Source organism: Gadus morhua, chromosome 2, assembly GCF_902167405.1.
Source record: "Gadus morhua chromosome 2, gadMor3.0, whole genome shotgun sequence".
Taxonomy (NCBI): Eukaryota; Metazoa; Chordata; class Actinopteri; order Gadiformes; family Gadidae; genus Gadus; species Gadus morhua.
The window spans coordinates 16,242,289-16,257,066 of record NC_044049.1 but is presented as its reverse complement, the minus strand read 5'-3'; the positions used below and the strand labels follow the sequence as shown (position 1 = coordinate 16,257,066).

The window sequence follows — 14,778 nt, the reverse complement described above, 5'->3', positions numbered from 1 at the left end:
GATTTCTTCAGAGCTCCAAGGTAACAGAGGGGTTTGTCACTCAGGTTAATGTGTTTTTGGATGAAAAGGGAAATCTCACTAAAGGTTTCATAGATCACTAGACGACAAGCAGGACAAAAGCATTCATCCATCATTGCGATGAAATTGTTGGCTAGACATTACCAACATTTATGACATAAACTGTAACTTTCCTTCTCCATAGTGACCTCAGGCTGTGAGAAATAGGTAGGCTATATGGCAGCAAATGGGAATCTTATTAACCCGTCTTCATGGATGAAGAATGAAAACCAAGGAAGAATAGTTGTTGAAAATAATACTGTGTCTGGTTTCCAACTGTATCTCAAGGCCAGCTCAAATAGGTTACATGGTCTCCCCTTTTGTAAGTCTTACATATATTATACATATTACATATACTATGTTTCCTATTATATACAACTTCAAATTGCAAGTGGAAGTTGAATTCCAGACTTGTTTATTGCACAGAACATTATCCCCTGATTGTATTGGAAATATATATGTAAGACTTACAAAAGGGAGACCATGTCACCTATTTGAGCTGGCCTTGAGATACAGTTGGAAACCAGACACAGTATACTTTTCAACAACTATTCTTCCTTGGTTTTCATTCTTCATCCATGAAGACGGGTTAATAAGATTCCTTTGCTGCCATATAGCCTACCAATTATTCTTAGATCCTATCAAATACATGTATTTGATAGGATCAAAGAATGTCTGTGATTTTGAAATGGCAGGTAGGCTAAGATGATCAGAAACGCTAACCCCCCCCCCCACACACACACACACACACACACACACACACACACACACACACACACACACACACACACACACACACACACACACACACACACACAATATATATTTTTTTTTATCATGTGTGATTTAAATGTATACATCCTAAATGTGCAATGCATTTGACTTGTTTATTCGCCCCAAAGAAGTGGGTAATCAAATTTTTTTTTCCTTTTTTTTAGTGCATAGTCATGCATGCATTAAATGTCCGAGCGACCCACGCAGCTCGTGAGCGTTTAGTATCGCGATACGAGACCGAAATCCACCCGAACGTGAAAACACAAGCACTGTTGTGTCTGTGGAAGGCACTCTGCGTGGGGGTGAACGCTTGATGCTACTGGTGGTCTTGAGGGGGAGTCGTTCCGATCATGTTTGATTTTTAATTACCAACGGTTTGACGTACAACGGACATTGAGGGAAACGCTTTGCGAACACTGTTCCTACTGTTTGCCCGTATAGCTGGACTGGACTGGCGGACCTTGTACAGATGCTGCCCCAGCGGAGAAGGTGGCATGAATAAGAAGGAGGGGAGGATGTGTTCTCGTTTTCCATACGGATAACGTTTGTCTTGCGGGAAAAACGTGGATATCGTGAGGCGAACCCGTTACTTTTCCTCCCCCGTTTCGCTATGGGACAGTGTGCGCATATTGCTTTGCCGAATGGATTTTTGGGCGTCAAAGTGCCTCTGGGCCGCAGTTTGGCGTACGGAGTCCGAATTCGGGGACTAGATAGCTAGCCGTGCTAGCCGCAGTTACCCGATGCTGCTGCTATCGCGCGGATCCACACGGGAACACAAGCGGCTGGAGTCTTGGGCCCTGGCGTTGCGAGAGCTATTGCTTTATCGGAGGAAGATCCCCAGAGAAATTATTTGTTATGTGATGCTTTGCATGTTGTCTTTCAGACTCTTTTAGCCAGATCAAACGTTGCTATACAGTGGGAAAATGGGTTTTGCTGCAATGTGTGGACAAAATAGTGCAAGGGAGAACACCAACAACAGCAGTCAGAATGGGCGAGTTAAATGAGAACAATCAGCTGGTATCTAAAAGTCGCTCGTTCAACCTTTCTACGTCTATGATACACTGATCGCGCCACGCGTTTCCCCCCTCATAATATACATAACGTAGAACCAAGAATTGAAGGGGAAATATGGATAAACTGACTATAATATCAGGGTGCCTCTTTTTGGCTGCAGATATCTTTGCAATAGCCAGTATTGCAAATCCAGATTGGATCAACACTGGCGAATCGGCAGGTAACTATTCGGCTAACTGCTCTTTCTCACTTTGTATTGCATTTGTATAATGTGTAACATTACTTGCCGCTGTTTCAACAACTGTCTTTTTCCGAAGCTTTGTGCGGGGTCATCTAAAGAACAAATCCACATCCATAAGGTTTCGTCTGCGGCAGCATCTACTGTTTTGCCTGCATAATGATACAGTAGGACTCATGTTGTGTACCAGGAACCGTTACTCGTGATCAGTCAGAAGTGTAACATGTTTTACTGTTCTTTGAATGCACAGTCACTACTTAAGTAGTTGACTTTTAAATGAAAACCAATATGTATTGTAATCTAGGGCTGACCTTGTGATTGTGTGTCAATTTAAGGTCAAAACATGAGACGGTATTCGCCAGTAGAGATTGTTGTCGTCGGTTCATGTTCCGGTTGGCACAAGCCCAACGGTAATTGGTGATCGGCTATTTTTGTGTCGATCCGCAAAGCATCCAGTCTGTTTGATAGCCTTGGCTCTCTTTTGAGTCATCTGCAGGATAACACTTTGATAAGACAGGGTTCCTTTTGTAGGTTTACCCGGTTAATCGTTATGCCATAGTCACTAGATCCAACTACAAGGACAACTACTAGTTACACAAGTGCTGGTTGTGTTTAGTCCCGGGCCTGCTGAATCTAAGTCATCTTTTGTTGGCGAAAATTCTCTTCCGTATATATAGCCTACATAAACAATCGTAACATTATGCATATTGCAATGACAAACCACTAGTTTTGTTTTGTCCTATATGGCTGTTTAAATATATGGTAGCATCAATCGATTTCAACACCACATAATTGAAGGCAAGATTGGTACAGTGACTGTTAACATATGATGGCGCTCTTCCACTTCATTAAACCGCATGCTATGCAATGTGATCCCCCCCCCATACACTTCACAATACATTATGTACCAAACCTATTGAAAACAGTTAGGTAGGGTTACTCTGTTTTTTCCTGGGTGAAACCTAAGTTTAAATCCATAAAAATGCCACTGTTTTGCTCAAAATGTGACATCAAGGAGGTGTCTTTGGCGAGTTATCTGTGCTGCTAATAAGTTGAACATCAGGCATAATGCCATTGCCCTTACTGATCGTTGTTTAAATTCTGCTTCACACTCCTAGTCCCATGGTCTCCCCTTGGCATTGCCAACATTGGCAAGTATGCTGTGCCTTAGTTTCCACAGTGCTATACCGTTAATGTTTAACAAGTCTTTAGTTTGTGAATTACACTGGGCCCTAGTTTGTTTTGACAGTTCTTTGTGTTGTGTTGTCTTTTTTTTTTTTGCGTTTGCATTCTGAGGGGTAGAGTTTCATTATCCCCTCAATACTTTTTTAACATGTCACACCGCAGCCCTGTTTTGCTTTTGTAAGCAGAAACTATTGCGGTCGTTTATTCATTTACGGAGCAACACAAATTTGATGTATTCCCCTGACTGATTATTGTTCTTTGGCTATTAATGTCCTTTTGGGACAACAGTGATGTGAGCTTTGTTGGTTCATGCACATCAATAGACTTCAGGTTAAAAGATCCCCTCTCTTAACGGCTAGGTGTGTTGGATATGACACTGGCAGAGGGACTCACTTGGGGTCTTATTCTTGAGCGCTTGCCGACGGCTGCTCAATTGTTAAAAAGTGGTCTTGAGGCATCAAATAATGAATAAGTTAAAAGGCGACTGAGATCACTGTTTACGATTATTTTACAACATTATATATTTTCTATTTAGCTATGTAGTAGGTAGTTGTCGATTATACAAAATGAAAACCATGAATGCTCCTAGTATAAATTTACTGACCCCTTTTATTGAGAATAGAAAATAAACAAACGACAACAAGGATTTATATGGGTGTCGGAAACCAGTTACAATTTTCAAAAGTCAGAGAAAGCATGGCCTTTTGTGTTAGATTAGATTGATTTTGTTGTGACTTATCTCCTAATTTTGTAATATTAATCAAGAACATTTTGCATCAACCTAAAAATACAAAATAATATAATCGGACACCACTATTGCTGATTTATTCATCTTTAAAATTCAAGCTCAACCATATCACAAAATGCTTTCTGACTCAAGAACAAAAATGTAAATGTAAATATCTGCCTTCTTTGCCAACTACTTACGCTTCTGTCATAATTGGGATTGCCTTTTAGCTTGTGATGTGATGCATTGGTAAGTAACACATGCTATAGTATACACAATTGCCAATTTGGAGAAGTAAGAAGGAAATGACACGTTGAGCGAAGCCATCTCCACACGAACAGATGGTGTGTTATAAAAGATAGGCCGGTTAAGAAAGAAAAATGTGTCCCTATTCTGGCTGCTTGCTTTTCAGTTAAACCAACACTACAGGATTTACATTGTGTACGCCAGGCCGAAAATGTTACATTTGTAAGGTTTGTGCAAAATGTGTTTGTTTAATTTTGCTAACCAGATCATTGTAGTGCCGACATGACATTGGTGTATTAATTAAACATACCATATGGCTCTTCAATGCACAGTATGCAGCATAGGGGGAACGGCAGTACAATTGGACCCCACTGATTCCCCTGTGACGCACTTCATAGCAGTGACCAGGGCAAGGACAGTGGAGGCTGTCTGTGATAATGTATCTGTACCCCAGAAGAACATAGGCCTTGGACTATTGCCATATTATGTGTTGATTTGTTTGCTCTTTTGTTTAAATTATTCTTGTTTGAAATAGGTGGTGAGCGATGGTCTGTGTTGGCTCAATTTCTTGGGTTTTAAAGTGGTGATTATCCCAGATAGATTGGTCTAAAAAATTCCCACGCGTATTCTTCTCGTGGTAAATGTCCTTGAAGCTTCAGGAAGTGCTCTGGTCCGTTTCAACCCTAGAGAGAATGTTTGCTCAAGCAGTTTGTGAGTCTAAAAGTGGACCATTCTTACTCTACCTCCTGAAACCTCATCGGCCAATTTCCATTTAAGAGGAATATAAGTCTTGGTTACAAAAAAACCAAGCACGTTCTGTAACTGGGGTTATGTCTTCAGAGTTCAAATGTATTCTGTTGGGAGATTCCTACCAAAATCTTGTGCATATTGTCATTGATGAGTTTGTTTCCAATGTCAGATCACACGTACAGTTCAGTTACAGCATATCGGCATTCTCCCCTTCTAGGGTGCTTGCAACATCTGTCAATCTATTTATTTTTGTATAATTATTAATATTCCTAAAGTCAGATACCTTCCAAGATAGCAAAAAGTGACACATTTGACAGAAATCTACTTTTATAATACTTATCAATGGCCATTATCTGAGTTATATAAAACAAATTAGTATTTTGATCTGATGTTGCTGTAGTTCATATCTTCACATTTGAAACAGTGTTGGTAGAGCTTGTCTTTCTGTTGAATTCTGTGTTCCATGTAGGCTATGTGAAAAATATACTTTATAAAATTCAGGAGCAAGAGTGCCATTGTCTGTTTGAATATACGTGTGCCCTGCCAAGGGCTGAAGTCTGCCTTGATGGGTTATTGAATGCTTTTGATGCTGGTACATTTGGCTTTATACTTTATTTCACCACTTTAGCTATCATTAACATGGTGACCATGACTACAATAAAAAAAAAAAGAATAATAATTTAAAGGGGAAGTAAGAGTTAGGAAGTGGTATAATGTCAATAGCGGACATCTCTTGCTGCTTATTTCTTATAAATAGTGTTACACAACTTTCACAGACTAAATAATGCACGATGGGAAACACTGATCAAAGTCTGGATGGTAACACTCATGGCATTGGCAAAACGTCTTACAAAACAGTTTTTGTGATTAAGATGGGTTAAACAGAATTCAACTAAACGGTTTAGTGCTCAACATTCAATATACAAACCTAGAATGAGTTGCTGTTGCTAATGCACATCTTCCATAGCCATGTTGGTGACTGTCAGACATTTTTATTAAGTTAACTTTTCTGGTCTTCATAGTACATTAATAATTTAGCTATTAGGAACGACAATCCAATGGAAACACTTCACTTTGAAGCAGGATGCAATCTTTCTGAAATTCAGACCTCTCAGGTTGCCAAGAGCTTCTTCATTCTCATCCACTTGGTTGCTATTGATCGAGGACTGCAGGGAACTGAATCATGGCTTATTGTTTTGCTTACTCTGCTAGTAATTCCTTTAGAGAAGATGCACACTAATTGACTGGCTTTCCCCATACACTGACTCCAGAATACACTTTGCTTTGCTTATCGGTAATGTAAGTAGATAATATATGCATAGGTAATGTCATCTATAGATAAGGAAGTGTCTATATCCGGAGGTATATCTATACACATTGATATTGTATTTGAGAATCAACCTAATCTTGGATTGTGGCCATTCAGTTGATTTAAAACCGTGTGTGTGTGTGTGTGTGTGTGTGTGTGATGGAAAAGCTGAGCATCCATCACCACCATTGAACGGATTATGAAGCAATCTACCATCCATCCTGCTTTACCTCCTTGTTCTCCTTCAGACTGGCTACTCACTCACTCTGGTGTCAGCTGAATCTGAGGCCACATACCCTCTAGCAATGCACATTGCTAGAGGGTTGTTTTGGACAAAATATAATAAATTAGTTATTGCAAAAGTAAATGGTTGACATGAGACCTCTTCAAGGTTAATAGTGGTATCATTGCTTCGTAAGCGTATATGCCAGAACACATTTATTTATTCATTCAAAATTATTAGTCCTCTTTATTTAATAACACCTTATTTCTACTCTACTAATAATCTGCTACGGTAAAAATATTATTTCCTAAGGCCCTGACCTACAGTCGACCTTGTAATGGGAATGCGTCAATCTAGGCTGATTCTGGACAGCAGTCAGAACATTGCGTCCATGAGAGAAAACATGCTGTATATATTAACAAAAATGTGAAAACGCTCACACCCACTATTGCTTTTATCACATTTGGACCCAACAAGGGTCACAAACATTTGAAAACCCAGCTGACAATTATGTTTTGATTTTATTCAGTTATATATCTGAAATATGCACACATTTCTCTTTGGTTAATTCATGGAAATCCCATCCTTTATTCAAATCCATAATTTTACTCCAACTAACAAGAGTTCTGGTGTTGTAAAGGGGGCACTTAGCAGCTGTGCTTGTGTTGACGTGAAATACATTTTGTACGGTCTCTGACCACCTCGGGTGCTATTTGTGGGTTTTCAATGTCTATTTAAAAAAACAGGACAGTCATTGTTTTCACAAACTGTGGGGGAATGTTGTCCTACCACCTCTGTCCTGACTACGCTGTTGGGTTTTCATAGACACCATGTGCAGTCATTAGTATACATCCATTAATGCACCAAGTATGTATGGGACAAGTATCCTATTATGATATTTGAAACCATAAAGTACACCGGCCATCCCATTCACATTAATCACTATTATAACCTGTTACTTGCTGTGAAGATCACACCATCAACATATAATGCACTCGCAAATACACTTTCCGCTCCTAGTCATCCGTGTTTGTTTTGGGCATTTTAAGGAGTCATTTAGAAAGATACTTGGATCCAAAGAAACTTGGAGCAATATTCTTTTCGATAATTTTTTTCTAATCGGCAGGTTTTGGGGTTGGGGCTCTCCCAGAACCTTTCAGCCACTACTCCAAACACTCCACACAGCTGTTCCATCTCACGGCTTGCTTGTTGTGTCCACAGGTGCGCTGACGGTGGGTCTGGTGCGGCAGTGCCAGACCATCCACGGGCGGGACCGGACCTGCATCCCGCCGCGGCTCCCGCCCGAATGGGTCACCACACTGTTCTTCATCATCATGGGCATCATCTCGCTCACCGTCACCTGTGGCCTCCTGGTGGCGTCACACTGGCGCCGCGAAGCCACCAAGTACGCCCGCTGGATCGCCTTCACCGGCAGTAAGTGGCACGTGACGAAACGCGGTGTCGGCCCTTGGTGTTGTGATATCAGGGCTGGGGATGACTCTGAAGAGCGGTAATGGTTCCGCGTGCGGTTTGCTCAGCGATACGAGGGGAACGGACACACACTCTGGAGGTGGTTCATTAAGCCTCTGTTGGGACAAAGGACATTCTAGTGTAAATATTGGCAGGGATGGCGTGTGAAGAAGTCCCACCTAGAGGGTCTGTTTTATCTCACACAGTTTATTGGTCCTAGTGTTGTTTTGACCAATCTCTGTGATAGCAGGAAGGAGCTGGTCAGAACAGGTGTTTGCTATTCTACTGTGTCGGGTCCAATGAAGTCTTAATGTTAGCTTTGTGGTCTAATGAGGTAATGGATGAAATTAATTGACATCACTCCTTTACTTAGTCTTTCTTATCCCCTGGACTCCACTATACATGCTGCTACATATGTGCTCCACAGGGATTGGAAGCAGCCATTTCTTTGTACTTTGATGCTTTTCAGTGTTATGCAGTCGTCATTTATGAGTGAAGGCGGTGAGTGGCCGCTAGCATTCGCCGGGGGAATTGAAGCCGGGGCGACCTTTTGTTCGGACCAATGGGAGCACCTTCCGTTTACTATCACGGCAGTGTTTCCCAGGATGAAAGTAAAAGTTGACGGAGCCCTCACACAATGCTGACGGCTGTGGTGGAGCTAAGGAGTTACTCAGTTGAATGATGGTACCCCTTTGTACACAGGCTTGGTTTGGAACCAAAACTAACAATTACACAATGGCAGTTATTTTGAAGTGGCTTCCATATTGGCTTTTTTTATACAATCGGCTCGCTGATGGAGTTGGAGCATTTTCCAATAAACACCTTTGATGTTGTTTCCTGCAGTCTCGAGACTTCAGTTTCATGGAATAGCCATATGGAAATGACTGTGTATTATTCTTTATTTCTGGAGGGTTTTTTATTCAATCTCAGGGCTCATAATGTGTCTTCCTAAGGATGAGCCGATGAGGTTTTCTTAATGTTATCTTATTGTGTTTTTCTAGTAACCTTGTATGACTGAAAGCAATAGAAGTGTGGCGCATTCTATTTTTAACATGAAGACATGGTTTGCGAGATTCAGGATATATCAATTTTTTTTCTATTTTTTGATGGTGGTTGTAATGGAGGTTCGTCTTGATGGAACAGCCCTAAACTAACAACTACTCACATTGTTTAAGGAGCAAGCAATGTGCTTGTGTGAAATTCAGTTACATAAAATCCTGATTCTTGTGAGATCTAGAGGGTTATGAACGATGTGGGGATTTAGCTGGGCTAGGCTAATCGATGAACCGGTGTGGGTCTGTAGGGAAGGTCCGCGCAGGGGCAAAGGGTCAACCCGGTATCACGCGATTTCGTGTTCATGCGCACAAACGTTATTAATCTATTGAATCGTGTCCCGGATTACGATTGTCCGACTTTTTTAGTGCTACACAGAACGAAATGTAAACCAATGCATTCTGAATGGGAGCGTTCTCCGACAATTGACGTGCTGCACAAAATGAAACGAGAGAGAGAAAGAGAGAAAGGGAGGGTCAGAGAGAGAGACCGAGAGAGAGAGAAACTTCAGAAGGGGTGAGCGCAGATAGTACAGTGCACCCTCTAGTTATATATCTGTATATATTATTATCTAGTTATGTCAACATTTCGGATTTGTAAGCAGACCTCCTCAAAAACGACGTTAATTGTCGGAGAACGCTCCCATTCAGAATGCCTTGGTTTACATTTCGTTCTGTGCAGCACTAAAAAAGTCGGACTATCGTGATCTGGGACACGATGCGCCCAGATTAACGTTTGTGCGCATGAGCACGAAATCGCGGAATACCGGGTTGAAAGGGTACTGACACCAAGCCGGAAGGCACCTGCTCCAACCCCCGATGTCTGCAACCTATCTGTAGTCAAGATCTCGTTACCAGTACCTGCTCATTAATTAATGACATTGACGATGTATTTGAAATCACTATTATATCGCTTTGGATAAAGGTGTCTACTAAATGATTTCCCATTCAAGATCCTGCACCCGGCCTGTCGTGTCTTCCTCTTTTGATAGCCATGTTGCGAACTTCGGGTGGTAAACATGTGCTGTCTTAATACATGTGGTGGTAGTGTGTGGTTAGGTTAGGTATGCTAGGTTAACTTGGTTGGCTTGTCAAGATACATTATGCTTGAGGCCTTTAGCACCAAGCAATGAACCGGCTAAATACTAGAGAACGCAATTATTTTCCAAAGCCTGTGAAGTCCCCACATACAGTAAATGCCTAGTGGAATAGCCTCTAGTTTATTTTCTCAAGGGGCCCAATTTCTTGATGGAGCTTCAAATCTGGAGTTGTGAATGCAAGACCCTAAACGTCGCTTTAAACTCTAGAGCAACCATTGAATACACTGTGACGAAAATATATGTACAAATTGGTATCACAAGCGATGCCAGGGGCTGAATTACAACGGAAAGAATGGTTGCCGTAGCTACTGGGTTGTTTTTCATCCCCATTGTCTGAGGAGTCTGTTTCATTTCGACGGCAGCCGACAACATGATGGAGGTTTTCCAGGCACATGGCGACATTTAAAGGTTAGCTTTTGATACGAGAGCAGTTGAAGAAAAGTTACTTGTGTCCGATATGTGTTTCGGTATTCGATTGATTACAATGGGACAATGCCACCAAGGGTCAGACTGTGAGTGTGTGTATTTTACATAAGTAGCACTCCAAGCCCAGCTTACATACGAATACCACAACAGTGAATAGTTGTTTCAGTGGAAAAATGATCAAAAGAATAAAGTGAGGAGAAAACGGGATGGCCAAAGCAATGGACTGAAAGAGGAAACGGCTGTGGGGAAACCGACCAGTCGTTCTTACCTGCTACACACACTCCCTCTCTGAATGCTTATGATTAATGAACGCTGTCAGCTCGCTGACAGCGTTCCATGGGTGCCAGGATGGATTTGGTAGGGATTCAGCCTACCTGGGCCAGTCAGGAAGGGATAGTTCATTTAGGGCTTGTTGTTGGATGACCAGGTGATCTGGTTGTAAGCAGAAACAAGTTTACCTCTGTTCTCTACCAGTACCTCCAGTGTCCTGTACCACTCCTCCTCCACCCGTCCTGCACCGTGAAGATGAATTACAGACGCAGCCTCGCCTCGTTCTCTCATCTCTCTGCTCACGACGAGACGTTAATGCTAAAGGGAATGGCAGAGGTCGAGTGGCTCAGTGTCAGAGTCATGCTTCTAAAAACAACTATAAATGACATGACCAGCATGGGTTTGTTAGGTTATGGGTTAACCAGTATGTGACACACACCGCAATCAGACAATAACCAAACTGTTTTGATTTCATCTCTCTCCCCCCGCCCCTCTCCCTCCTTACCCCCACCCCACCCCCAAACAGTGATCCTGTTCTGCATGGCGGCGCTCATCTTCCCCATAGGCTTCTACATCAACGAGGTGGGGGGCCAGCCGTACAAGCTGCCCAACAACACGGTGGTGGGCTCCTCCTACGTGCTGTTTGTGCTCTCCATCTTCTTCACCATCGTGGGACTACTGTTTGCTGGGAAGGTCTGCCTCCCGGGCTGACGGCCGTGCCAGCGCCCGCCGTCCTGGAGCTACCGAAGGGGGGGCGTTTGGAGGAGCGTTGGTTTTTTGTCCGTTAATTTTTACAGAACAGACGAAAAAGAAGAATATCAACAAACAAACGAGGAGAACAAACGAGTCGAGCCCGTCCCCGTTTTGTGGCCGGCTCCGCGGGGGAGGGGGGGGGAGGGAAACGTCTTAAGCGCAGAGGGACGTCGGCCACATCTCCCGAAGGCTGGCTCGCCGTCATCGGACGTGAAAAAGGAATAAACGAACCGAGGGAGCAGAGAGAGAGAGAGAGAGAGGGGGAGAGAAGGCGATCTCCGGACTCAGAACGCTGGAGGGCTGCGGGGACAGCCTAGGCCTTCCCTGCCCAGGTTTATTTAAAACATACTTTGGTCCTCTCCTTATCTCGGTCTATGTTTGTATTTTTTGGGTTGTTCTCTTTCGGTGCACTTTTTTTGGAGCGTGATCTCGGAGACAGCTGGCATTCCTGGGAGACGGGGTGGAGGCGGGGGGGAAAACAGTTGGAGCAAGAACAAGCGGTGGTGGTGGTGGGGAAGGGGGGGGAAGGGGAGTGAGGGTCGTGGGATCGCCGCTATGCGCATTAATGCTGCTGTCATGGTTACCGTGCCCCCCCCATAGATGTTACCACCGTTGCTATTTCTGGTTCCTCAAAGCATTTTTTTCAGTTGTGTGTGTTTGTTTTTGGTACTTTCACCCCCCCCCCCTACTTCCCCTGCATTTTCACTGAAGCAGTTTTACTGTAGATGCTATTTTTTCCATGTTATTTTCTATCCCAAACAAAACGGGAGGGAAAGCGCTGGATGTGGGAGGTCAGGGCGGGTGAGACGGGGCCTCTGACGAAACAAAAAGCAAGGCATTAACACAGGGTGTACCCCCGCCCCTCGCTCCTTTTGTGTCATGGCTCGGGCCCCACCCAAAGCGTGACCTTTTTGACAACGCATGGCAACGCCCCGCGATCTCTCTAGTGGCTGCTTGTGGGAGCTAACTACTTTTGAGGAGGGAAGTGCTTTAAACCAGGAAATGAAATTCCCCACGAGTCCGTATGGTCCGCCAGTACTCACTGGATGTCGAATGGCCAATCGCATGGCCGAACGCTGCAAGACGCACTCATTTGCATAAAGTTAACTGAAGTTCAAATCTCGTCCCGCCCCTTCAACATGCCACAATCCAACGCCCGCAATCTAGCCTTCCCATAATCCCTGGCGAATCCCACGAGAGCATGCATACAGGACGTGAATTGGAGGTGAGAGCCATTGAATGGGAGGTGGGAGCCACAATCAAGACAAGGTGGGGCAGTGCCGTCAAGTAGACCCTGGGGGGCTCATACACCCTCTGGTGGTGAGTTGCCTCTTTATCCACTACCCACAGGATGGTTGGCCAGGGAGAGGAGTCCATCCGTGGGATACAAAGACATGGGCTGGGCAGGGGGGGGTGAGGAGAAAGGGCTTGAGCACATCTTTCCTAAGAGCCGGATCCGTAAAGTTGAATCCCACTCAATTTAAGAATCCACATGTTATTTTAAGTATCAAAATGGGGCAGCAACCAATAATGATGCGTTAGTGAACATAAACTACAACAATAAATGCAGATGAACAATGCATAGATGACTGTGAACTAAACTCATGTTACTCCAATTAGTTGTAGAGCAGTAGCATTAGTTAACAAGGTCCAAACATGGGGACCTTTGACATGTTTTTTTCTCTCTGCAGCTGTATACAAGTCTGCTACGGTGGTAAAAAGTGACACAGCAAACTCATAGGATCCTAGGTAGTGTGTAGAGTTGTGAAATAAGCGGGAGAGATGGGGTATGAGAATAACATAGGTACTCTCAAATTAAGTGGTGTTCTCCTGAGAAGTCTGTGCACGCAGGGCGGGAAATAGGTGAACCAAGAGCATTTCGGTTTTGCGTTTCTTTTCTTTTGTTTGTATTTAGTTTTTTAAGAATAATAGAGCCGGGACTGCTGGGCAGTTCCATGCAAAGGGCTGGACCTTGACATGCTGTTCCTGATGCCTGTGCACACTCACATACACACACACTTTCTTTTCAATTTCTTGGATCCAATAAGTATTTCTTGCACACATGCATGGACATACATTATATCCGTCTATACTTATAGAGCCACAAGATTTTTATTGTGCACTAACAGACTAATGCATGTACACGTTGTATTAGCCTAAACTCTTCAAACCACAAAGTGTTGTTCACAAACGCATGCATGCACACCCATCTATCTGGCTATTCTTTTAGATTCACTGTCCTACACATGAGCGCACAAACGCACGCACGTTCCTTAACTGACTCTACTCTTTGGTCCAAAAAAATCGTTATTACAAACACAAACACACACACACACACAAAGCCCATGCAAACATATCAGTCCTACCTTCAGATCCCGCACACAGCGGGATCTTCCTGTAAGTGTGGAGGCGGTCACAGGCTCTGGAGTCTAGTCTTTGCAGAGGCTCTTGTCACTAACCGATTTTTGTTTTGTTTCACCTTTCTCCCTTTTGGCGTGTGGACGTTTACTGCTAACTGCAGCTCACAGTTCCCTTTCTTGGATTGAGTCAGTATTATGCCATGACCTTATGATGTTCTAGTTTTTTTTCTTTTGTAATAATGTATAGAAACACAAGACAGGATTTCTGTATTTGGAAGCACTGTGCATTCATGATAGACCATCGCAAAAAGAAGCACCACAATTGTATAAAAGCAAAATAACTTCTTACCTCATTGTTTTTTTTGTTTTGTTTCTTATTTGTAATTTGTTTCTCATATACTTTTGAGATGGCGGTGGATGAGTGCCCCCTAATTTGTCTTTTGCCTTGATCGGATGTCTACACATAAAGCCTATGATCGTAGGGGATTATTTATCACTGAATAAAAGAGAAAAAACAACATCCGTGTCCGTGTGAGACTCTGACCCAACCCATCTAAAGATTAAAAAACTAAAACTAAAGCTACAGAGCCATTTCCCTTTGTTACCTTCATATTCATTCAGAGACAAGAAATATTGACTTGGTGATTTGAGCGTTATGTTTATTAAAGGGCGCCTATTCAACCATCAGGTGTGATGGGGATTAGCTAAAACACTCCCACGTGTGATTTCACGACCGGGTTGATTTGGAATTTGCTTCTAATGGCTAATCAGAATCACACTTGGTGGGAGAAAAAGAAACCCCCCAACAACACAGTAGCCATCTT

General features: G+C 43.1%; 1 protein-coding gene across 1 annotated transcript; it reads left to right on the top strand.

Annotated features, from left to right (window-relative positions):
- Window positions 1–1,064: 1,064 nt before the first annotated feature.
- mosmoa (modulator of smoothened a) lies at window positions 1,065–14,533 on the top strand. The gene is made up of 3 exons (XM_030344395.1): window positions 1,065–2,065; window positions 7,745–7,957; window positions 11,368–14,533. The coding sequence occupies exons 1-3, from the start codon at window positions 1,960–1,962 to the stop codon at window positions 11,550–11,552; spliced, it is 504 nt and encodes a 167-aa protein (XP_030200255.1). The 5' UTR covers window positions 1,065–1,959; the 3' UTR covers window positions 11,553–14,533.
- The last annotated feature ends 245 nt before the right edge of the window (window positions 14,534–14,778 follow it).

What these genes read in the sequence shown, in the direction of transcription:
- mosmoa (XM_030344395.1), top strand. Translation starts at nt 1,960, where the DNA reads ATGGATAAACTGACTATAATATCAGGGTGCCTCTTTTTGGCTGCAGAT. An exon ending in CAACACTGGCGAATCGGCAG is followed by an intron (nt 2,066 to 7,744) that starts GTAACTATTCGG and finishes TTGTGTCCACAG; the next exon opens with GTGCGCTGACGGTGGGTCTG. An exon ending in CTGGATCGCCTTCACCGGCA is followed by an intron (nt 7,958 to 11,367) that starts GTAAGTGGCACG and finishes ACCCCCAAACAG; the next exon opens with TGATCCTGTTCTGCATGGCG.